This window comes from Oryx dammah, unplaced genomic scaffold (genome assembly GCF_014754425.2).
Source record: "Oryx dammah isolate SB20612 unplaced genomic scaffold, SCBI_Odam_1.1 HiC_scaffold_6, whole genome shotgun sequence".
In the NCBI taxonomy this organism is placed as follows: Eukaryota; Metazoa; Chordata; class Mammalia; order Artiodactyla; family Bovidae; genus Oryx; species Oryx dammah.
In genome coordinates, this window is record NW_024070190.1 from 9,105,442 (window position 1) to 9,132,121 (window position 26,680).

General features: G+C 40.7%; 1 protein-coding gene across 1 annotated transcript in view; it reads right to left on the bottom strand.

Moving 5' to 3' along the window:
- Positions 1-15,451: 15,451 nt before the first annotated feature.
- The window catches only part of MAP3K21 (mitogen-activated protein kinase kinase kinase 21), a 60,233-nt gene continuing 49,004 nt past the window's right edge, over positions 15,452-26,680 (bottom strand). Inside the window, exons 6-10 of the mRNA XM_040242732.1 lie at positions 25,163-25,285; positions 23,136-23,286; positions 22,660-22,757; positions 19,795-20,580; positions 15,452-18,280 (exon numbers count right to left, since the gene is read on the bottom strand). Coding sequence (XP_040098666.1) covers positions 17,853-18,280; positions 19,795-20,580; positions 22,660-22,757; positions 23,136-23,286; positions 25,163-25,285 — 1,586 coding nt within the window. The 3' untranslated portion in view covers positions 15,452-17,852. The remainder of the gene's footprint in view (positions 18,281-19,794; positions 20,581-22,659; positions 22,758-23,135; positions 23,287-25,162; positions 25,286-26,680) is intronic.

Consider the following 26,680-nt stretch of genomic DNA (forward strand, 5'->3'; position numbering starts at 1 on the left):
AAGGGAGGGGAAAGCATTTCATGAATGAGGTCCTGAGGCTTCCAGGGGCTGGGAAGGCAGCCTTACCAAGCATGGTGATGCTGAAACCAGAGGCTCCAGTGGCCACTTGTCACCCAAGGGGAAGCTGAGTTCAGTGGTCCCAGAGGTGCCCGAATCCTCTTCCCAGAAAGGGACAACTGCCCCACATTGAGTGCCATAAATTGGACACCGGCCAGGGTTCTTGGCCTTCCCTAATAGATAGAAATTGACTAAAGGCCAGACAAGAAATTCAAGCAAGGCTTTACTGGGGTCCCTGCTGCAGCAGAGGGGAGCAACAACAAACAAAAGGTTTGTTTGATGTTAGCAGTGGGTTTATCATAAATGATCTTTATTATGTTGAGATATGTTCCCTCTATATTAACCTTGATGAGAGTTTTTTTTTCTGATGAGGGTTTTTTATCATAAATTGATATTGGGTTTTGTCAAATACATTCTTCTGTATTTACTGAGATGATCATGTCATTTTTAGTCTTTCTTTTGTTAAAGTGGTGTGTCACATTGAGTTATTTGTGAATGTTGAACCATCCTTGCATTCTGGGATAAATCCCACTTGATCATGGTATATGATCCTTTTCATATTTTGTTGAAGTCAGTTTACTAGTATTTTGTTGAGAATTTTTCATCTATGTTCATCAGATATGTTTGCTTGCAATTTTCCATTTATGTATTGTCCTTGTCTGGCTTTGGTATCAGGTGGACTCATAGAATGAATGTGAGAGTGCTCCCAGTACCTCAGTTTGGGGGAGTAGCTTGAGAAAGATAGGAATTTGCTCTTCTTTTAACATTTAGTAGAATTCCCCTGTGAAGCCATCTAGTTCTGGACTTTTGTTTGCTGAGATTTTTTTTTTAATTACAAATTCAATTTTGCTGCTTATGATAGGTCTGTTCATGTTTTCTTCTTCTTCCTCATTCAGTCTTGGAAGGTTGTAATGTTTCTAGAAATTTGTCTATTTCTCATAGGTTGTCCAATTTGTTGGCATTTAACTGTAGCAGTCTTATGACTGTTTTGCTTTTACATGATATCAGTTGTTATTTCTCCTCTTTTATTTATTTTGTTTATTTAGGTCCTCTCTCACTTTTTTTTTTTTTTTTTAGATGAGCCTGGCTAGATATTTAACAGTTTTGTTTGACTTTTCAAAAAAGCCAGCTCTTGGTTTCACTGAACCAGATGGCTTCACAGTACCTTTCCTTAATGATCCATAATAGCAACAGTTTTGTAGGTTATTGCTCTTATTAGCCTCTTCTATCTCTTGAAATCACCTCTGTTCCAGATCAGAAGGTATACAGCCAGTGGTTATACTAATCAAATACTCTGTACACTTCAAGGCTTTTAGGAGTTCTTACATCTTATTTGAGGAAAACAAATCTTTTCCCTTTAAAAAATATTGTTTCTCCCCATCTCTATTTCTGTATTTAAGTTGGAATAAATCTTTGTTCTGAAACAATTTTGTCAATTTTACCCCATCACTTGAGCCAATTGGAAAAATCCTAGGGAGCGATAAATCCAGACTTGACCTTTCTTTGTGTGCATGCTCTTCTTGTATCTCTCAGTTCCACATGTGATTATATTTTCCAGCCTCCTCAATAGTTCCTTCACGGCCAGCAAAGACATAGCCAGACTTTCTAGTGTTATGAGTGACGGTCTGATAAACACCGAGAGATTGTTCTTCCATAAATGACAGCATCAAAGAAGCTACTGTCAAGAGATATTTTTGGTGATGCTGTTTTTAGGAAATGCTAGGAAAATGCTTCCTATGGTAACTTATTAGCATGAAGGAAATCACCAAAAAACTTTCATATGTCATGGCAATTTTCAGATGATTAATTAGATTTGAAATTTAAAGATAAATAACCACTTTTGTTCATGCCTTTACCTACCTGCTTAAGACAATTTCAAAATGCCTTCATTAAAGATCTAATTGTAGTTGTGTACAATTAATCATCACTGGAGAACTTTTCTATTATTCGTCTCTTATCCAGGTAATTGATTTGAACTACTTGAGTCTTCCCTACCAGTGACTCAGCTGGTAAAGAATCTGCCTGCAATGCGGGAGACCTGGGTTTGATCACTGGGTTGGGAAGATTTCCCTGGAGAAGGGAATGGCTACCCACTCCAGTATTCTGGCCTGGAGAATTCCACGGACTGTATAGTCCATGGGGTTGCAAAGAGTCGGACACGACTGAGCAACTTTCACTTTTCACTCACTTGAGTTCATATGCTTGAGTAGTATCCCAAGTTGATAGAAGCTTGGAAAAAATTCTGGCCCAAGAGGCAGGAAACAAGAAAAACTGGGAAATAAACTCTTTGTGCAGTTGAGTAAACAAGACAGTTGGGAATAATTCTGAGTTGGATATTATCTACTGGCAGCCAGCAACATCCCCACTCCTTCCTATAGCCTCTCCTGTCCTATAGCAGCTGGATGTTTGGGAGTTGTATTCTCTAGACTCTTGACAGCAGAGTTCTAAATATGGTTTTACCAATGAGGTTGACTCATGATAGCTTTAGGAATGAGAAGTTTAAACCGATTCTACTCTGTCCATCAGAAGGCATGGATATAGGGGTTCTATATAGATCAGTGACTTTGCTTGAGATTCCTGATCAGTTCTGTCTCCTGCTGGTCATCTACTCAGGATGTTGGTAGAGGTTTTCTGCAGATTTCTGGCCTAGAGGTGACAAAGGCTATGCCCTGGCTGTAACCAAGTTGGTGGTGGTAGACCTGAAATACTGTGTAGATTCCTCACTTTCACTTCTGCTGCCCTTCCAACAGTTTTCTAAACATCTAATTCCCTTTCTTAAGTCCTTTTCTACTTGAAAATTTACAGTGGCTTATGTTCCTTCCTTATCTTGACAGAGAGATTTTATTTAAATTATTTCTCATTTTATTTGACACTTCAAGGGTCAAATGTTAGCACTTCTTTTTAAGATTATTTATCATACATTATTAAAAGACAATCTAAATTGCTTGGAATTAATCTCGTGCTGTTTGCTCTTGCAAACCAAACGTTTTACTTATGAAAATTAAGCCCTTTTCGATTATTTTACTTTAACTTGGTGGTTCATTATAAGATTAAGTTCTCCAGAATTCCTTCCTGACCGATTGGATCCCTATTTGCTAAGGATGATAATTTTAAAGCAGTGGTTCCCAAAAGGGTTAGGGAGTCCCCCACCCCACCCCCCAGGAGACACCTGGAGACACTGTTGTCAAATTGTGGGGGAGTGTGCTATGAGTATCTAATGGTGCTGCTAGCCATCCTACAATGCACAGAAATGACCCCACACACACACCCTGCCATCAACAAAGACTTATCAGATTCAGAATGTCAATCGTACTAAGGCTGAAAAATTTTAAACAAAGGATGCGTGTACATGCTAAGTTGTTTCAGTTGTATCTGACTCTTTGCAACCCTATAGACTGTAGCCTACGAGGGTCCTCTGTCCATGGAATTCTCCAGGCAAGAATACTGAAATGGGTTGCTGTACCCTCCCTTCCTGCAATTATACATCTGTTGATTCTAAGCTAGGACTCCTCCGTTGACTTTTACTGTACCCTTCAAACGATTCGTTTCCTTCTTGCTTTACATCTGATAAAACACAACACTTTGGCTCCCTCTGATTCCTGCAATGTCTGCTCATTATCCATGCAGCCTGTTCTCCTGTGAGGACCTAGTTCTCATCAAGTATTCCACGGACCATGTCTCCATGTTTCCTTGAGATGTGCTAACTGGCTGTGAGCAGCTGTCGGAGTCATCCATGTGGACAAAACAGAAGGAAAACTTCATTCGTTTCTGTGTACAGGATCACGGAATTACAGGAGAGAGAACGTCTAAACATACATTCCCCCTAGCTATGAGGAAACTGAAATCCAGAGAGGTAAATGTACTCCCCCAGAGCTATCCATTTCTAAATTGCTAAAATTCTCTCTGCTAACATTCACAGGGAGGCTTCCCTGGTAACTCAGGTGGTAAAGAATCCACCTGCAATGCAGAAGACCCTGATTCGATTCCTGGGTCAGGAATCTTATCCCTTGGAGAAGAGATAAGATACCCACTCCAGTATTCTTGGGCTTCCCTGGTAGCTCAGACAGTAAAGAATCCACCTTCAATCTGGGAGACCTGAGTTCAATCCCTGGTTTGGGAAGATCTCCTGGAGGAGGGCATGGCAACCCACTCCAGTATTCTTGCCTGGAGAATCCCCAGGGACAGAGGAGCCTGGTGGGCTACAGTCCATGGGGTCACAAAGAGTCAGATACAACGGAGTGACTAAGCACAGCACAGCATTCACAGGACTTACAAAAGCTCTCACCTTATTCCAAGACAGAATGTTTCTGAAGAGAAGACTTAACTAAAGATGGAAAAAATATTCTGTTCAATGCCAAGCCCATTTGTCACTTCTCAAGATCATTTATGCTCCCAACACAACTTGGGATTAACCCAGTTTTGAGAGGGTGGTTTTCAATACTCTTTGGATTAAATTCACTTCTCACCTAAGGACAGAATGACAGCGAATAAGCATTCGCTCCAGAGGCTTGCCGTGCTTAATTCAGACCTGGCTTGTTCCTTCTCCAAGAGGATCTGTAAGAACTCATTAGTCAACATTACTCCAGCTTGAGTTTCAGTCTTGTTGATAATATGTTTTTAAAATGGAAACAAACACCTAAGAGTGGGAAAGAGATAAAATAAGTTTTAATATATCAATATGATGATCAGATATGCTGGTATGAAAAAAGGTATTGCAGAAGAATATTTATTGGCACAAAAAATATCCATAATATATTAAATGAAAAAAGAAAACAGATGATCAAAGGACATGTAGTGTGATCCCAATTCTGATTTAAAATAGTATGTATACTATGGGAAAAAGTATGGGAAGAAGACGAGGTTTTTCCTCCTCTTCACTTTTCAGAACTTTTCAAATTTTATGAAAGGAAGCATTTGTAATTTTAAAGGAACCTTTGATTAGCCATGTTAGCATGAAAGAGACCCCAAAAAATAGGATTGAAAAGGGATACAGATCTTTGCAATCAAAAGCCCATTGAGGTCCTTTAAGGCTGTAGTTTCCATGGAAAGGAGAGAAGCCAGATTTGTAAGGAATCCCAAAGACAGCAATTAAGAAGTGGGAGAGTGACCCCACACTACAGATCCATACCTAAGAGAGACAGTGAAATGGGGAAAAGAAAGATCACTGCTAAAGATGAGAAAAAGGATGATAAAAAGGATATATAGGTCCAATAGGATGATAAATTTTATTTTATTTTTCTAAGAGGCAACAAAATTCACTCACCAAAACATTTTCTTTTTCTTTTTTAGGATAGAGAAGGAACATATATTAGTCAAGATTCTTCAGAAAAGCAAAACCATTAGTATATATATACACTCTATCTATCTATTTAATTTATCATCTATCTATCTACGAAGAAACACCCAGAATAATGTTTGACCAAACATTTGGGTACCTCGTGACCCAATCAAACTGATGCATAAAATTAACCACCACAGACGCAATGGATGGAAAGAAACTGAATATGAGAAGAAGGACCTGACTGTTGGAACAAAGTCCTGAGAGGGAAGGGGAATTACAGGGGTGAGAAGTGAGCGGTGCAATTGTGCAGAGGAGGTCTTCACAGAGGTGAGCTGAGCAGAGAGGCAATCATGGCGTGTTCAAGGAAAATGAAAGGTTTCAAAATGAAAAAAGGCCTCACTTTTATGGATGTGAGCTCACTGGACTCATTTCTCTGAAGTATAAATAATTTTTTTTTACTACTCATTTGCAAATTGGCTACCACAATCACAAATTAACTGTTACATTTTTAAATTGTATTCAATCTCTGAAAATGCTAAAGAAGAAAAATATATTATCCATCTCCTTGAGGCGGTCTTAGATTGTCATTTTCATTAAATTTTATTTAAATTAAATGTGTTTATTTAATTAAACATCTTTTACAGCAGAAGCCTGAGTGTTCCATTGAAATTCATCCCTTGAGCAGAATTCACAAATGATGACTCCAGCTTTGTGACTCTTGCTACCACGCAGAAAGTGAATACATAACAAGAATCTACAAAGATGTGAAAATTGTTATTTGGGAAGAGCAACTCCGAAGCATCCTATACAAGAGAGAAATTTCATAAGGAAGCCAAATGTATAGAATTCTATCGAGTTATTCACATATAGCTGAAATATAGCTGAGCATTTTGCTCCAAACCTGCAGAATCTCTTTAGCGATTCATCTTAACAGTCTCCTCTCCTTTAAATATCTAGAATCATTAAAGACTCCTGGTGCACTGAACGGGAAATTCTGCACATCTAGTTTTCCAAAGGGAATAATTTTGTCACATTTGAACACTTGACCCAAGTTATAAACATAAGCATAACACTCTTCTGCACGTGTATGCTGACCGTTTACTCTGCCCAGTTTGCCTTCTGCTTATCCCAGTTCATGAGATGTAGTCTTGCGGAAGTGCTTGCAGTTTCCAGGCTGAGACACTCAGGATGGCTTAAGTAAAAGGGGAATATTTTAGATCACACAAAGTCAAAATTCTTGATATAAGGCTAACTTTGGACACAGTTACATTCAGACCTCCAACAACACAGGACTGTATTATGTTCATACCTTGGCTCTACCTACCCTGAATGCAGAATTCTGTTTTCAGCCAGTGTCTGATGATGGTGAGACCCTTAGGATTTCAGGCATTTGATTCAATTCTGCCTATGCTGGAGATAGACAGTTGAATATCTGACCTAGTTTTGTTGTTGTTGTTGATCAGTCCTGTCCTACTCTTTGCAACCCCATGGACTGCAGCATACCAGGCCTCCCTGTCCCTCAACATCTCCCAGAGTTTGCACAAGTTCATGTCCATTGAATTGGTGATGCTAGCTTACAGCTATAAAACTCCATTCTTATCTCCCTGTTTGGAACAGATGTATATAAAAAAGATCACTTTATAAAGATCATCCTTGTAGAGCACAGGAAAGTATATTCAATATCCTGTAGTAAACCATAATGGAAGAGAATATGAAGATGAATACATATATAATGGAGTCACTTTGCTATACAGGAGAAAGTAACACAACATTGTAAATCAAGTATATTTCAGTAAAATAAAAAATAAAGATCATCTTCTTGTTCCTCTGTGACTGTCACTGGGAAACCATTTTCCTTTGTTCCCTTCATCTTTCGGATACCTTTCAAATCACAACCGTTGTTTTTCCTTTTTCTCCTAAGGGTGTAAATTTGGCTGCAATTCATCAAATAATCGAGCGAGGTGTGCTCCTTGTCTGTGAAATTATGTGTATATAGTGTCACCTAGTGTCCAGATAGCAGAAAATCTAACTCAAACAATGCAAACAGGAGGCTTCCGTGGCTCAGACGGTAAAGCGTCTGTCTACAGTGCAGGAGATCCGTGTTCAATCCCTGGGTTGGGAAGATCCCCTGGAAAAGGAAATGGCAATCCACTCCAGTACTCTTGCCTGGAAAATCCCATGGACAGAGGAGCCTGGTAGGCTACAGTCCATGGGGTTGCAAAAAGTCGGACACGACTGAGCGATTTCACTTTCACTTTCATGCTGAAGCTCCAATACTCTGGCCACCTAATGCCAACAGCCGACTCATTGGAAAAGACCCTGATGCAGAGAAAGATTGCAGGCAGAAAGAGAAGAAGGTGACAGAAGATGAGATGGTTGGCCGACATCACCGATTTAATGGATACGAACTTGGGCAAACTCCGGGAGCTGGCGAGGGTCACAGAGGCCTAGCAGTGCAGCAATCTGCTGGGTTGCAAAGAGCCAGACACGACTTGGAGACTGAACAACAACAATGCTGAATTTGGGCAAAACACAGATTGGAGGAAAAATTACTACCAATTCCACTGATCTGTATTATGTTTACACCTGTTCCAGTGAAAAAGACTTGGCTTATTGAAAAGTTCAATACTTGAGCCATAAGATGCAGAAATTTTGCCAGATTTTAGAGCTTTCACACATCAAATAACTCACATGATCACACTCAGAGTTAATAAAGAGTTTATTCTTACATAGAAACTTATTTGAAATAGTATATTTTCTGACAGATTTATGTAATAAAATTGGACCTGTATTTCCTATGGAAAATATTCCTTAATGTGTGTTATTAGTCACTCAGTCATATTCTACTCTTTGTGAGTAGACTGTAGCCCGCCAGGCTCCTCTGTCCGTGGGATTCTCCAGGCAAGAATACTGGAGTGGGTAGGCATTCCCTTCTCCAGGGAATCTTTCTGACCCAGGGATTGAACCTGGGTCTCCTGCATTGCAAGCAGACTCTTTCCTTTCTGAACCACCAGGGAGAATATTCCTTCACAGACTAAGTAAAAGTTTTTGGAGAGACTATGTTCCAGGGGAGAAAAGTACTTCCTAGGTACAGCTCCTTGTCATCAGGCTACCTCTGTAGATGTGTCCGGGGGTTTCTCCTGCCACTAAACAGTGCCAGGCAGCACTGATACCCCGAGGAAAATGACGCTGCAGACAGATCCACACACCATTGGTAGGGAGTGGCAAGGGGCAAGACGGCCGTTGAGGCTGAAAAGTTAATCAACACGTCTAAGATCAGATAATGGTAAAACATTAGTTCCCTGTTCTCCAGTTTTAGGCATGCAGAACTATAGCTGGATTGTGCCTTAACACTGTCTCTCCACACTTTGGAAAAGCACAGAAAGGAGGAAGGGGTAATAGGTAGAGGGTGCTCTGGCTCATGGTCTTATTTACCTTTGACTCCCCTCAGGAGTCAAAAAGAATATAAGAATTCCATGAATAAAACTGAAGGGTGTCCACTCCAGTCAGAAGGGAAATAAGTGCTGATAGCTCTAGGGAATGGTGTCATTCCCAGACAATATTAGTCTAAAAAGTTTAGCTTTTTGTTCCTAAGAAAAGTTTTTAGTATTTGGTTCTTTGAAAGTTGTTATGGATTAAGGGAAGGTATTTGGGGAATTGTGATCTTCTACTGCCTTGCACTCTTCTTTTTAAATTTTTTATTATTATTATCTTTATGACTGTGCCGCATGGCATGTGGGATCTTAGTTCCCTGATCAGGGATTGAATCTGTGCCCTTTCCTGTGGAAATGTGGAGTCTTAACCACTGAACTGCTAGGGGAGTCCCTGCCTTATACTCTTCTGGGTCTTTTTTTACCTATATGAGCTGTCCATCCTCTTTCCATCACCCTCTGGATCTTCTCACTTTCCTGAAGAGCTTTCTTCAGCTTTCTTCTCTCTGCCTTTCTCAACTGTCCCATTCAGCATATTTATAACCAAAATATAAATGACTGCAGAATCTCTCTCCAACTCCAACCCCAGTCTCAAATTCCAGCTGCAAATTTGGGCTGATAGTTGGATGTCTCTGCTGCTGCGGCTGCTAAGTCGCTTCATTCATGTCCGACTCTGTGCAACCCCATAGACAGCAGCCCACCAGGCTCCTCCATCCCTGGGATTCTCCAGCCAAGATCCCTGCAGTGGGTTGCCCCTTCCTTTTCCAATGCATGCATGCATGCTAAGTCGCTTCAGTCGTGTCCGACTCTGTGCGACCCCATGGACAGCAGCCCACCAGACTCCTCTGTCCACATGATTCTCCAGGCAAGAATGTTGGAGTGGGTTGCCATTTCTTTCTCCCTGGATGTCTCTAGAATTTTCTATTATTCAGAACTGCAAACTTTGCCTCTCTCCTCTTTTGCTTCACCCAAATCCTCATTTTATGTAAGCACCAGTTTTCCTCTCAATGTTTTATTTCTGGCTTATCCATAACATCCCCATTGGCTAACTGTTTCATCCTGACTTCTTGCTTCCTTACCGGTTGTCTCCAATTTTGAGATTGTAAAGTTCCTCTTGAACTTCCTTTCCTCATTATTTTTACTACTAGACCTGATAAAATCACTGCCCCTAGTCTCTCTCTATTTTACACATCACTGTCATATTTAGTATTCGGAAGCATCTTCTAGCCTGTCATGAACAAATTGCATGCCCCCAATTTTGTATGTGGGAGGCTATATGGTCAGGCCCCCAGGATGGCTGCCCTTTTGATCTCTGTCCATCTCCTGCTCAGTCAGTCCCTGCCTCAGCCACACCCTGCTTGCCTGACTGACCTTCCTTCTTCATAAAGCCTAACTGGTAAATGCCTACACACTTGCCCCCTGCTCCAGACAGTGATTATTTTAATCTCTAGGTAAGAACAGCTCCACTATGATAGTTCACCAAAGGGAAGACATCTGCCCTGTGGAGGTTGTTAGCCTGAGGGGCGGTGAGGGACAGGCCCTCTGCTGGTTTCCCTGGTAACCAGTGAGCCAACCTCTCACTGGCAATTGCGTGCTCCCATGCCCTGGAGCCAAGACTGCTGCTGTGTCCTGCCTGCCATCTGCTGCACATGGTGGGGTGTCACTCCAGGACTTTTCTTCAGACATGTAAGATCCCCCCTCATTCATTAAGCCATGGATGTTTCTGTTGCTGGCTCCAGGACTCTTATTTTAAGTTTTTTAATTTACTTATTTCAAATTGAAGGATAATTGCTTTACAATATTGGTTTCATTTCTCATTCCAAGGAGATTAGCTTGCCTTTTTGGAGGCCTGGGGTCTTCTGCTGTCGCTTAGAAGTTGCTCTGTAGGAGCTATTCCATATTCTGATGAGCTTTTAATGTATTTGCAGGGAGGCAGGCGATCTCCCTGTCTTATTCCTCCCTCATCTTCCCCACCCTCCCAGGGCTCTTTCTTGAGGCTGGGCAAGTACAGGCTTGCAGGCCAATGAGTGCAGAGGCATGATGCCCAATGCCACAGAATATGACTGTACTTGGAGCTGGAGTCTTTCCAGACGTAATCAAGTTAAAACGAGTCATTGGAGCAGGCTCTCATCTGATTGTATCCTTAACAGAAGAGGAAACTGGGGAAACAGACATGCATGGAGGGAGGGCTATATGAAGACACAGTATGAAGACCTGCAAGTTGAGGAGAGAGGCTTCAGAAGAAACCAACCCTGGTGGTCCAGGGGTTAAGACTTCACCTTCCGAGGCAGGGGGTGTGGCTTCAATCCCTGGTACGGGAGCTAGGATCCCATAACTCAAGGACAAAAAAATCGAAGCATATATGAATGATTCATGTTGGTGTTTGGCAGAAATCAACAGAATTCTGCAAAGAAATTCTCCTTCAATTTAAAACATAAATACATTTAAAATTAAAAAAATCAAAACATAAAACAGGAGCAATATTGTAGCAAATTCCATAAAGACTTTCAAAAATAAATAAACTGAATCCAAAATAAAGAAGAAGAAACCAACCCGGCCAACACCCTGTCTCAGGATTTGCATCTAGATGGATAGCCTTCAGACTCCAGCTGCAGTGTCAGCCCTGCGCCGGGTCTCCAGTCTGCCAGGCTACCCTGCAGAGTTCCACCTTGCAAGTCCCTATGATCGTGTGAAACAATTCCTTAAAATAAATCTCCCTCTCTCTGAAATAGATATATGTACGTTCTGTTTGTTCTGGTCCTCTGGAGAACTCCAATTGCTTTTTTTTTTTTAAGGCAAAATACAGTGCCAAATCTTTAGACAAGTAATCAAACTCCTTTACGATATTTCCAAAGTCCCACTCCAGTTACACTTTATATTACTTTCTTTCAATTATCCTTTGATGTTAATAATAGTTATTGAAAACCAACTAGTTAACATTTAAGAAACATGTTTTCCTATCATCTAAAAGGACTAATCCAACAATTTACTTAATTTCTCTAAGTTTCAGTTTCTTCATCTGTAAAACAGGAATGATTCAGCCAATTATTCTACAAGCAGTTGTCGAACCACTGTGGGTGAGACAGATGCATTCATGATGTTGATACTTTAAAGACTCAGTGGAAGCCTCCTACTGACTAGTCTTTACTATTTACTGAGTGCCCTTTGCTAAGAAGAGGTCTGGAAAGTGATAAGTGGAAATTGGAGTTGCTCAGTCATGTCCGACTCTTTGGGACCCCATGGACTGTAGCCTACCCGGCTCCTCTGTCCATGGGATTTTCCAGGCAATATTACTGGAGTGGGCTGTCATGAAGAGGACTAGTGAAGAGCAAATTTAGGGAAGGAGGTGAATTGCAAGTTTTACTTGGGCCATGTTCAGGATGAAAGGAGAAGGCAATGGCACCCCACTCCAGCACTCTTCCTGGAAAATCCCATGGACGGAAGAGCCTGGTGGGCTGCAGTTCATGGGGTCACAAAGAGTCGGATACGACTGAGCGACTTCACTTTCTCTTTTCACTTTCATGCACTGGAGAAGGAAATGGCAACCCACTCCAGTGTTCTTGCCTGGAGAATCCCAGGGATGGGGGAGCCTGGCGGGCTGCCGTCTATGGGGTCGCACAGAGTTGGACACGACTGAAGCGACTTAGCAGCAGCAGCAGCAGCAGGATGAAAGGTCTTGTAGATATCTAAGGAGAGATGATAAATAAGCAGCAGAACATATACAAATGGAGCTCTAAGATTAGAACAGGGCCAGAGGAAAGTGGTCTGCCTTGAAATGCTTTTAGAGTCATGAGATAGACAACATGACTTCAGAGGTGTGGTGTCACATGAACCAATAGGACAAAATGCTTCAGGAGTTAATAAGAAGCTTTGCAAAATGTTAATAAATAGCTTCCGTTATGGGATGATTGCATGAGCTCTGAGGACCCACTCTCCAAGGCAACAAGCACAACTGCTAAAAGCAGTCATCATTATCCATAGTTGCTACCACATATTACCTAAAATGTTCAATTTTCAACAAAAAATGAGACATTAAAAAAAAGAAAAACAGAAAAGTATGATCCATATATTGGGGAGAACAGAGGCAACAGAGATGGCATGTGAAAAGGTCCAGATGTCAGATTTAATAGACTTCAAAGTGCTATTATGAGTTTGTTCAATGAGTTAAAGAAAAACACACTCAAAGAAGGAAGGGATAATGATAATGTTTCATCAAAAAGAGATTATCAATGAAGAGATAAAAGTTTTCAGAAAGAATCAAATGGAAATTTTGGAGCTGAAAACATAATAATTAAAATGAAAAAACGTCATTAGAGTGGTTTGACAGTAGATTGGTGCTGAAGAAAGGTAAGAGAATTTGAAATCATTATAGATTGTTCAGTCGCTAAGTTGTGTCTGACTCCACGGACCGCAGCACACCAGGCTTCCGTGTTGTTCACTATCTCCGAGTTTGCTCAAACTCGTGTCCATGGAGTCGATGATACCATCCAATCATCTCACGTTGCCCCCTTCTCCTCTTGCCCTCAATATAGATTATGTAATCTGAAAACAGAAAGAGAAGGATGAATGAAAATGAACAGGGCCTTAGAGAAGTGTGGGACACCAGTAAGTACACCAATTTAGCTGTAATAAGAGTCCCAGGAGAGAGTAAAAGGAGCAGAAAAAATATTTGAAGAAATTATGGCTGAAAACCCCAAATTTGCTGGAAAAAAAACCCTACATATCCAAGAAATTAAAACTCCAAGTATGATATATGCAGAGATCCACACCAAGACAGACCATGGTGAAAATGCTGAAAGGCAAAGGAGAAATCCTGAAACTACCAGGAGAGGCATAACTTGAGTCACAAGTAGCAACTCTCCAGGGATCGCCTCTTACCCTGGCTTCTGAGCCCCCGGTCGGGTCTGCTCTGCAGTGCCACTGAGCAGCACCGACTTCACCTTTATAACACTCTCTTCACTCGCCAGTGTCTTAGTCGCTCATGTCCAACTTTTTGCAACCCCGTGGACTGTAGCCCGCCAGGTGCCTCTGTCCATGGGATTCTCCAGGCGAGAACACTGGAGTCCAGGGGATCTTCCCGACCCAGAAACTGAACCCAGGTCTGCTGCCCTGCAGGCAGATTCTTTACCATTTGAGCTACAGGGAAGCCTGGTAGTCAGGTTTGGCCAAAGAATTTGTCAGGCCCAGTGCAAAATAAAAATGAGGGGCCTCATGTTCAAGATCTCTTAAGGATTTCAAGAAGGTATTAGCAAAGCATTAAAATCAGGCTCAGGGACTATTCTGAATGTGACACCCAAGGCATGAATCCACAAAACTGGCCATGCTTAGCTTCTCAATGTCTGACTTCCTGGATCTTAAGAACCATGCAGCAAAGTACACAACTGGTGTCTCTCTTGCTCATCACTGAATTCCTTTAGTTTTTCCCAGTGGCTATGGAAAGTCCTTAATTCAATTTATTTTTTGCTAAACAACAACAAAATTTTGCTCTGCTATATGGTACTTATTATGTTGTTTCACTCATAAAAGCCTCATGTTTTAGCATACTGACCTTTTCAGAAGAGTACAGACAGCTTAAGCCCAAATATTTTATATTTATATTGCAGTTCTTAAATAATTTCACCATACTTATAAATCCATTGAAAAAGAAACCCATCAAACAGAATCCTACTTTTATCTGAGTTGATCTATTAGATATGCACTTTGTAGTACTTTCATTTTACAATTACTTAGGAAGTAACCCACTGTTAACTTTAAGTAAGAATTCATCCACTATCTTCACCATCTGCAAGGAATATGGGATCTTAGTTCCCTGACCAGGGATTGAACCTGCACTCCCTGCTTTGGAAGCTCCAAGTCTTAACCACTTGACCACCAGGAGAACCCTAGAATTTAGAACTTTCGGATGAGTGAAAAATTACCTTAGCTTTGGATTCCATTTACAAAGTCACCCTGCAGATGTGTCCATCTTCTATACTGTATGACAGCTGTGAACAGGTAAATGTTGGTGGGTCTTTGGAAGTTTATCAAATTTCTCTGCCTGTTTTATATCTAACGAAATAGGGATACTACTACCTCTCTCACAAACTCTGCTACAGAGAATTAAAGGGATTATCTTATATGGCTCCTAGGAGAGGCCTTAACACTTAGCAGCTATACAATAGATGTTACATTTTTCTCCCACTTATATGATAGTTTGTTGCCTTGATCTGCATGAAATGCTACTGGCTTCTTTCCTAATTCACCCAAGTCTTTAATGCCTACCAAGAATCACCAGAGGTTAGGTTGTTTTTTGAAATTCTTCTGATTTAAACATGCTAATAATGAACATGTCTCATTAACGACATCCCTCTAGCATCAACTGATATTTACTTTATATAGTAATTCACTCTGCCAAAACGTGCCTTCTGAAAAGCTAGAGTTGCAAAATTCTCAGTGAAATTAAATGCAATGTTTCAATGCACATGTAAACCAAACAACATTTGAAATAAAGCATTTCTTTATATTTTAAAAAAGATATTTAATCCCATGGCTCATTTCATGATCCTTCCATTTAATCAATTTAGCAGGTTAATACCTGGCTTATTAATAATCTTATTAACATATTTTCCCTTATTGAATAAAAAATAAACTATTACAGACTAGTCACAATCATCAGGAGTAGACGAAAGCCACTGAGCAAATAGACAAGCTATAAAAAAAGTTTATTAAAAAAATAGACAACATATGTAAACATCTTTTTCAGTCACAAAGCTTCATAATACAGCATATCAGGCCCAGGCCTCAAATCTCTGCAGTGGGAGCACCTTAATTGTTGACTAATAAGAATCAGTTTAATTTATCTTTCAGTGAGCTATTAAGTATATATGAAAATAAATAACCAGATTCTGCTAAGTATACTAACATACATAGAAAATCACAGATGTACAGTGGATCTCAGCAAAAAATAACTATCTGCAGTGACGTGAGATTGAGTCCTTTTATCATAACTGTCTTTTTAATATAGCTTCATTTCTAAATTCATAATGTAAAGTTGACGAAAATAAAGCCAAACAGGAACAGAGTAGAGGAACAAGACAGATGGATACCCATCCCTCTCCCACCCTCACATGCCACACACACATACGCCACGCCACACACACGCCACGCACACAAATGCACACGGTGTTTTGGTAGAAGCAAAACTGAAAACATGATTTCTATATTTCGTGTTTCATGTATCATTGTAGGCATGTATTTCCTTTACTTTTAGCTGGAAGTTACATGCCCCCAAGTGACTGAGTATGAAGTAGTCAACCGTATTTTCAAGTGTGATACAATTTTGAAGAAACCAAATCTCTGTTACATAATTCAACAGCCACCCCAAAGGGAAGTCAAATCACAGAATGGACCATAACACAACAAAATATAATTAAGTACCTGAGATTTTGCTGCAAGAATCTTAAATACAAGACTGTTTTCTTTAGGGCAAATGCACTTATATTAACATAATCCTTTCATGCCCTGTTCTTTATTTGCTGGGGCATACTTGTTAGATGACTAAGATGTTCCAAAATGGCTAAATAGTACAATTTTACTTTTTAAAAATCTACTATAGGTAGATATTTTATCACACTTGATTTAATTTAAATTGCTGACCTTTCAATTATTCAGTAACTCTTAACCAAGGAAAAATTTTAAATGAAGTAACAAGTAATATTTGCAATTAAAGTTTTTCACTGTATGGAAAATTTAAGACAGTTATTATCTTTCATCTGAATAATCATATTCTAATGATAGAAGCATAATATATTTGACAGAAGAACCCAGACAAGTTTACCAAGCTCCTGGATAGCCATTTCATAGCTTAATAACTCAGTAGTCTATTTGTAGCATATCTGTATAATTCATAAAAGTGACTCATAAAATAATTTTAAATCATTTAAAAATCTTATCTGCTATCCAAAGATTCATTTTATAAATCCACATCTGAAAATAATCTATATTTTTCTTTTCTATGACATCAACTTATCTCACCCAGCAGATATCTAACACTTATCCACAATTAAGTGAAATGTGAAATAACTATTATTGGAAAATACTTAAATTCTAACAGTACTTGACTTTGCAGTGTTTCTCACTGACTGTATTTGAGGTTACTGGGATGATTATGCATTTAAAAAGAGAAAATAAAAATTAAATGACATCAAGACACATGTGTCAATTAATTTTTAAAAACTCCATGGTAAAATAAAAGCTTTACACTTCTGGATACCAAATTAATGGCTACTGATGACGGGGGACCTTTTTTACAGGGAGAACCCACAGGTTAGTGTGTCTCAGCTGTACACCGTATGGTCTAAGTCAAATGTTAGTGACTGATTTGTTTTAAATCTATTTTGGAGTTCCAATGGATAAAACTTTTAGAAGTTACATTCATTAAAACTTTTATAAACTACATTCAGTAAAATTTTCTCAAAGAGAGAAACATTGCATATTTTAGATGAGATTTGGACATACTTGTGCATTATAAGCCCATTGCTGAACTTAAGTAGCTTAAATAGGACTATGCATCTATTCTAGTTATCAAATTTTTAAAAACAGACACCTTTACTCACTAATATCACATTATTCTTGGCTTTTGTTGCACAAGTAACAAAAGAAAAGTGAGAAATGAAGAAAAGAAGGGAAAGGGAAATAGAAAATGAAGGAAGGCAACAGGAAGGAAGGAATCAAAAATGGCACTCTTACAATTTTTGTGTGTGGGGTCGCGCAACTGAACACCACCACCACCAGAAAAGAATATAAATGGGGAGAAAAGGCATTTAAAGTTGTGCTTAAACAGAGATTCACTTTGTTGTACAGTTCTTGCTTTATAGTGGGTGTAGTATTTCAAGTTGCTAGGTAAGAATCCAGTGGACAAACAATACAGTCAGCCAACGGCAATGACTTCCACTTCTGGAGAAGTTAGACATCCATTACTATTTCAGTGACATGGCCACAGCTTTGAAAACACAGCAGCATGAAACAATTAAAAGGTAGACACCTTGTTTTCATTTGTTTCATCTTAAAAACACAAAAAGAAATGCTTAAACAACAGAAGGCACTTAAGACAGAAATTCTTTCTCGAGTTCGTACAGAGATGGTCGGCTCGCTCTGCTTCTCACCCTGCACAGAGGCGCTGTGCGGTCCCGGCTCTGGCCTTCCACGTCGGCGTCCAGCAAGGAAGGCATGTGGGGCTGAGTTCTCTTCTTGGGGCCCAGAGGACAGCTGTGGGCTACTCCTGGACCACCCACTGCAGGGCCAGCCTGTGAGGGCTGAGACTCTGTTCTCGGCGGGAAGGCCTGCAAGGCACCTCCTTGGCTTCTTAGAGGGGGAGGGCGAGGCAGAGGCACCACATGGACAGCTCTTTGCTTTTCAGGCAGGACATCACTTGGCAGGTCACTGTGAGGTCCAGACAGGGAGGGGGGCATCCCCCAAACCCACTCAGGGGGCAGTTCAGAGGCTCCGGGGGCTGAGATGAGAGCTGCACCAGCTGGCAAAAAGAGTGTGTGATTAGACAGCAACATTGAAAACGATGGATATCAAGGAAAATAAACTGGGTGACTTCACCTTAAAGGAAGCTTTGACTAAAGAACCTGAACATAAACCTTACCTTACAAACTGTTAGGATATAAGGTTTGTTTTTATTGAAAAGTACCTCAAAGTTGGAAAGATTGCTTCAATCTGTGGAAACTACAACTGTAAAGAGCTAAATCATCATTAGATGCTTAGAACAATGATCATTAGAATTGTTTAATAAACAGGATAGATTTCAGAATGGGATTAGACTGGACTAAAATTAAGGCATAAAATGATGGTGAATATGACTGAATTCACTTTCAGGTGATAATTTGAAAATATTAATGAAAATAAGGAAGCAGCAATGTTTCTACATGTTACACCTTCCCTTTTTTGTTCTGAAGGACTGACTTATTACCACCCTGTTGTTGTTCATTCGCATCGGACTCTTTGCGACCCCATGGACTGTAGCCCACCAAGCTCCTCTGTTGGGATTTCCCAGGCAAGAATACTGGAGTGGGTTGCCATTTCCTTCTCCAGGGGGTCTTCCTGACCCAGGGATTGAATCCACGTCTTTTGCATTGGCAGGTGGATTCTTCACTGCTGAGCCATCAGGGAAGGCCTATTACCACTCTAGCAGATAATTACTGGCTTCAAATGAAGAAAAAAAATTTCTCACGGGATTATTGTGATAGGATTTCACCATGTGCAATTATAAATTACTAATATTTATTACATCATAAAAGAGCAATAAACCAATTTATTTAAAGACAATGAAAACTAATACTAGAAAAAATGTGCCTACTTGTAGCACACTTAAAGAGATAAAGGAAAAGATAGAGCAAATGAAAGCAGCATCAGTTTTAATACACTTTATAACCGATCTTAGCATAACATTTTATGATCTAAAAAGCATTTTTCATATACATTATCTCACGTAATCCTCATGATCTATATCTGATGTGATTGTAATCACATTTACATACAAAAGAAAGAATAGTTAATTCCCACATAGCATCTACTGTCCATTTGATTTTTATGCCCCCTAAACTCAACCTCAACATAACTGGACAATGAAGTCAGCTGATGCAGAAGACATGGTACCACGGGGGAGGTAGGACAACCAGTTTTAGCAGCAGCTCTCCCATTAATTATTGGTTCAGACTTTGTCAAATGATTGTCTTCGTAATGTGAGGGGCTTGGAGCAGTTACTCTCCACATGCTTGCTCTGTTTTAATATGCTATTAAATATTTAAGTTGCTGAAATTTAGTTGTATTTTCCCCAGAATCTACATGATAGTTAAGGTCAAATGAAAGAGTAAAATTAAATGACAGTCAAATGAAAGGGTAAAATGCAGAGATTTCTGTAAAGAGTGAAAAGAAATTTGTAAATGTAATCATATAGAAAAGAGAATCAGAGAGTCACACAATTTTACAGTCCAGTCTCTACAGTGGTATCTGGTACTTTCACCCATGAATGCAGCCTACCTGGGGGTGGGGGAGCACTTCCATCAGACAGGGTCCTTCGGTGACTTGCTGCTCTCTCTTTGGAAGCAGCAGCGTAAGAAACGCCCCCACATGTCAGCTCCATGAAGGAAGGAGGCAGGTTTCTCCACCCATCCCGGCTGGTCTCCAGTCCTGGCATGGGGGTTGACTTCTGGCCCCTCCCTCCAAAGGCAGGGCAAGGATCTGGAGAGGGCACCCGAGGGGCACAAGAGATGTGTGTGCTGCTCTCAAAGGAGTCTTCGCCGTCGGTCTGCAGCAGGCACCTGGTGGAGAGGGAAGGCACGGACAGGAGGTTTGCAGTGGTGGACGGTGGGAGGGAGGGGGTGCTGCTGGCTCCCTCGCCCACAGCCAGCAGCCTTGCGGCGGGGCTGGCACTGCGGCGAGTCTTAGGTGCCCGCTGGAAGATGCCTTCACGTTTCTTCCTGCCTTCCCTGGGCAACGGGTCTTCGGAAGCCTGTGCTTTCGTGAGCTCTCTTATGTCCAAGCCCAGAGCCACCGATGCCAGCAGCATGGTACAGCCGTACAGAGCAGACTCCGTTTTCTTTCTCTGGGAGGATCTGCTCAGACTGTTTGGAGGCGTCCCCTGAGGAGTGTCGGCAGCAGGGCTCACTGGGGTTCCCTCCTCCCAGCTTTCGGGTTCCACCGTGTTCTCTCTCTGGCCATCTTTCCAAAGAGGTAGATCGATGTAGGCCTGAGTTGGCGATTTTATCTGCTTTGGTTTTCTGTGTTCCAATCCGTCAGGGGCAAGTTTTGGCTCTTCACAAGCACCTACATAGAAGGATAAACACACACACGCTAGGACCATTTTCCAGCAAAAACCATGAAAACTACACTGTAAAACAAAGCTGAAATCTAACAAATACCTATTCTACATCATGACACACGGAGTCCTTTTCAGTTTAGCAAGTGGTTCGTCCAGGAGGACCCTGCACAAGGGGTATCCAGGGTGCTATGACTCAGGCTCCCTGCAGAGGGGCCTGCAGGGGCATTTGCAACCCCCAAAACCAAGGCAAACATGATCAATATCTGCATCAGATCATACTGTCCTTTTGGGAGTCACCTAGGCATTCGGGAGATGCTGAGTGCTTGCTGGGCACCAGGCACTGTGAGCAGAGTGGTGAACACGACGGACAGACTTTCTGGCTTTGAGCCGACATTCTAACTTGTGGGTGACGAAGAACACATATATTATGGGATCCATGTAGACAAATAAGAATTTTAGATAAGAGTGATGAATAGGGAGAGAGGTTCAAGAGGGAGGGGACATAGGTATTGCTATGACAGATTCATGTTGATATATGGTAGAAGCCAACACAATATTGTAAAGCAATTATCCTCCAACTGGAAGTCAATAAATCAAAAAGTAAAAAATAAAAACAAAACCAAAAATGTTATGGGGAAATGGAGGAGCAACAATAAATAAATAAGGCCGCTTGCATTTCTGGTTTGTGTCACTTCTACCCGACCGTATTTTTCTGAATTTCCTTCGTGTGCTTTTGCATGCTTTTCTTTCTTGAAAAATAAAAGAAAAATCTGCCTCATAAAAAAAAAAAAAAAAACAGTGATAAATAAATAAAAACAGGTACTGAGGTAGAGGGCTGGGATGAGATACCACTTCAGCTGAGGTGGTCAAGGAAGGCTTTCCAGAAATGCTTGAGCTGAGACATAAACTCACAGAAGCACCAGGCCACACAGATGGGAGGTGGGAGGGGGCCTTCAGGCAGGACAGACGGTGTGAACCCTTTGCTCACTGACCCTTCCAGTGGACTACAGGGTTAACTTCATGGAGACCCAGCTGGGTCAGCTACATAAATCCTTTTATTTCCTCCAAGTGACCTGTGGAGGAGTTATTAATAGGATCAAAATATTCTAAGAAAGAATAAAAATATTGAAAAAAAAAAAGGAGGACTATCCAGTCACAAATAATGAAACATGTACTGCAGAAATAACAGTTTTGTGACTGTTGATTGCCCTTCATGACTCCTCAAATGACATTTGCTGATACACTGCAGTATATAATGAGAGAGCCTCTTGCCTTTATCGGCAAGAGAGAGTCAGCACACAGTAACGAATCTGGTGTCAGAAAGTGCTTATCCAGGATTCAGAGGGGACCTGCCTCTGCTTACCCGAATGTATTTACGCAGATATTTAGGCTGAAACCACATGCTTGTGATAACACAGAAGAAGAAAACTAACCATAAACAGTGAGTGATAAGGTGTGTGCAAAATTGAACACAGCAGTAATAATAAATTCAAGAGGTCTACACCGTGTTTAGCTAAAGCATCTCTCCTTTGATCACAGTATCAAAGAGCTGTCTTAAGTTGTTGAGGGTAAAGACCGATTTTGTCTTCTTTGGTGACAGCCATCATTGAGGGTTTTCAATAACTACCGTATCTTTTCAATCTTTTAATATCTGAACACTGAACAGGAATGTTGAATATAGAAAGCAATGATGACTTACTTAAATTAGAGATTCCAGTGTAACACTCTCCAGCAGTAGTTTTCCACAGCTAACTAGCTTGACAATATTTTATTATGTCGTGGGGTGGGAATACCACCTCAGCAGAATTTCAGGGTGCCTACATTTTCATATTTACTATTTCCTATACTAAATTAATTTGGATCTATCTAATAAATTATACTATTTTTTCTGGTAAAGAATAGGAGTTACAAATTCCTAATAAACAATGTGGAGCCTAATGATTACTTTCCACCATGAACACTGCCAGGACAGAAGATAAGTCTCGAGCTCCGTGTAGCCCGACTACTACTCTGATGCTGCTAACCCTTCTGACCTCACTTCCAGAGCACTCACATGCTAAGTCTATTTCCAGAAACCCATTTACCTGGCTGGTCCACAAATAATGAAGACAATGGCATGGTTTTCTGATTTTTTATTAATATGGTTGACCAAGGACTGTTGCCATCTGAGAGAGGTCTTATTCTACAAGAGAAAAATGTTTATTTTGAAATAATAGAACCACATGAACACAAACTAGGTTTTGGTAAATACACTCTAACAAGATTTTTAGGTAGTAAAGAGAACACATTTGGATTCTGTGTTTTAAAGAGCTAACAAAGTACAAACAAAACCTTAACATGAGATGTAAAACATTTTTTAAACTGCTTAACCAAATAATAATTAATTTAGTATGATAAGCCCATCCTAGAAATAAACTTGATATTTAGGTATCTTTGTATTACTCTAATTGCTTTTTAAAAGGTAAGTCTGGCCAATGCAACATGTAAAAAATAACTAAGTAAAAAAGCACTGCTCTGCATCACAGTGCACACTGAAATACCACCAACGTCACACATGTACCTTTCTTTGCAATCAGTTCTTTCTTTCATTTGAATCGAATTTGGACCCCAGGTACAACCCTTTTTCTTGAAATTCCTTTTTATATCTTCAAATTCTTCTTGTCGACAGACGGTGTTTCTGCCCCAAGTTTTATTGCTTTCATCTGAGGTCACTAAACAGAGAGCATCACTCATTAACCAATTACAATTTTTTAAGTTTTAGGATGAATCAAGTCAGTTGTAAAACTATCTTACTCAAAGTGTATAGATGATTGAGAAACATGAAAAGAATGAAGAAGTTATTTCTTTCACCCTACTCGAGGCAAATGTCTGTCTCTAATCATAACAGTAAGAAAGGTAAAAGGTAAACCTGAGGTAGCCATAAAGGGCTGATTATTTCTTTATCTATGTATTTAACATGATGCAATAGTTAGGACTTCATTTTACTTGGGAGGGGGAAAAAAAAGGCAAATTGAACATTTAACTTAGTACTTAATTTTTTAACCAAATCAAAGTTTAGAACCTAAGGAACAAAGGTCTATTTTGAAACTGTAATTTTAGCCACTATTTCATTAGTTATCACAACTGTTTGGCTACAATTACCTTTTAAAACCTGAACATATGCAAGTTTTCCCACATCTTGCCTTATTTCATGCCCTTGTGGGGAGGTTTACATTCACGTCTGACCTCCACCCGTTGCTGACACACAACTGCCTCCTCCTGCAGCCCCTCGCTGCTTGAGAACCATGGGGAGAGTGGCTGTTATTACTACACACTTAGAAAACAATCCCGTCACACACCAGAGGCGCTAGAAACACAGCTGAAAGCATTATGACATATCTACACAGGGGGTAAAAATATACACTTTGGGTCTAACTGAAGCTCACACAAAACCACTGTAAGTTGAAAATGTAGTTAATACACCTGACCTACCGAACACGGCTTAGCCCAGCCCACCTTAAACATGCTCATGTACCCCCACGGCTGATTCATGTCAATGTACGGCAAAAACCACTACAATATTGTAAAGCAATTAGCCTCCAATTAAAATTAATTCGTTAATTTTAAAAAATGTGCTTAGAAGAGTTACTGTGTTTGTTTAGCTGCCAAGTTGTATATAACTCTTTTGTGACCCCATAGCCTGCAGCCCTCCAGGCTTTTCTGTCCATGGGGTTTCCCAGGCAAGAATTCTGGAGTGGGAAGCCTTTTCCTTTCCCAGGAGATCTTTCCAATCCAGGGAATGAACCCGTGCCACACACATGGCAGACAGATTCTTTATCATCTAAGCTACCTGGGAAACCTGCTTAGAACAGTCACACTAGGCTACAGTTAGCAAAATCATTGAATGCAAAGCCTATTTTATGATAAAGTTAAATACCTCGTGTAACTTACAGAATCCAGCAGGGAAAGTGAAAAGCAGAGTAGCTGTGAGTATATGGCTTATTTCTCCTCACTGGGAGCCCAGCATCTTGAGAGAGGATGGTGCCTCACATCACTCCCCAGGAAAAGATCAAAATTCAAAGTATGGTTTCCACTGAATGTGAGTCACTTTAAAACCATCGTAAAGCAAAAAAACCCCTAAGTCGAATTATCCTAACGTGGGGGCCATGTGCATTAGGGTGGTTGATACACATCAAATGAGAGCTAAATCCCCAAAAGCAGAATACTGTCTTCTTTACAAAACAACTGGAAGTAACCTCAAATTCTGGATTTCAGTTTTCAAAATATCCACAAGTATGCTACTGACGTAATTAGGTTATACAAACGTCACAGGTACAGGCTTCACAAAATCTTATAAGTCTCAAGATCTTGTTTCAGTTTCTACTCTGTGGCCTGGTAACATCACCAATTGTGCGGAGTTTAAAAATCATTTACTGTGAAAATAAGAAAATCAGACTAAGAAGAAAATTTTGATTTCCAAAGAGTTATGATACCTCCTGTATTTCACATGCTTAGAAACCACTTATAAAAACATGTCTGCTTAAGTTGAATCAAAGTCCACTAGTGACAGAAACCCACCCAAAAGACCCCAAGGAGGAGGAAGCTTACACTGTATTGCTCGGAGTCGGGGGATCACCGTGGGGCTGCTGGGTGGACTGGAGCTGCTGCTGTTCAGACTTCTTCGTTTGTCCAAATTGGGGGAGGCCTGTACGGTTATTTTGTGCTGGAAGTCTGTTGGATATGGGGAGGAAAAATAGAGAACTGAGATTTGATGGTTTTAGGTGATTTTCATAGTCCCGTCTTTGGTACGTGGCAATAAAAGCAGAAATTGTCAGACAGTAAGAATATGGTCAACATTCAGAAAACAAAGATCACGGAATCTGGTCCCATCACTTCATGGGAAATAGATGGGGAAACAGTGGAACCAGTGTTAGACTTTATCTTTTTGGGCTCCAAAATCACTGCAGATTGTGACTGCAGCCATGAAATTAAAAGACGCTTGCTTACTCCTTGGAAGGAAAGTTATGACCAACCTAGATAGCATATTGAAAAGCAGAGACATTACTTTGCCAACAAAGGTCCGTCTAGTCAAGGCTATGGTTTTTCCAGTGGTCATGTAAGGATGTAACAGTTGGACTGTGAAGAAAGCTGAGCGCTAAAGAATTGATGCTTTTGAACTGTGGTATTGGAGAAGACTCTTGAGAGTCCCTTGGACTGCAAGGAGATCCAACCAGTCCATTCTAAAAGAGATCAGCCCTGGGTGTTCTTTGGAAGGAATGATGCTAAAGCTGAAACTCCAGTACTCTGGCCACCTGGTGTGAAGAGTTGACTCATTGGAAAAGACTCTGATGCTGGGAGGGATTGGGGGCAGGAGGAAAAGGGGACGACAGAGGATGAGATGGCTGGATGGCATCACTGAGTCTATGGACGTGAGTCTGAGTGAACTCTGGGAGTTGGTGATGGACAGGGAGGCCTGGCGTGCTGCGATTCATGGGGTCGCAAAGAGTCAGACACGACTGAGTGACTGAACTGAACTCAACGGAAGAATATGGTACGTCTCAGAGTCTGTTCCTGGTTTCTTATTTGTCTTTCATTCAGGATTCGAGTCCATAAACAATGACTCAGAATCTTGATACATTAGGCAGCACACTGACACACACACACACACAAGGAAATCAACTATTACTGAGCATCTGGAGAACCCAACAGTCTTCTGGGAAGAAGAGTTTCCTTCATTCAGTCTGACACAGTTGAAATGAAACTGAAAGAGGAGACACCCTGGGTTAAATGAGTCCTGGTTCTGTCACTAACTGTGGACCCCAAACCAGCAAGGAGCCTCTTGGAGTTGGTTTCCGAGGCTTTTGGCTAGTACAGCAGACACCACCATGGGGTTGCCATGGTGATTAAAACAGAAAACGTACATTACGTGGGGTTCAGAACATGCTACCCTAACATTTACTCCTTTTTGTTGTTGTTTAGTCGCTCAGTCATGTCGAACTCTTTGTGACCCCATGGACTGCAGCCCTCTAGGCTCCTCTGCCCGTGGGATTTCCCAGGCAAGAACACTGGAGGGGGTTGCCATTTCTTCCTCCCTGGGATCCTCCTGACCCAGGGATCAAACTCCAG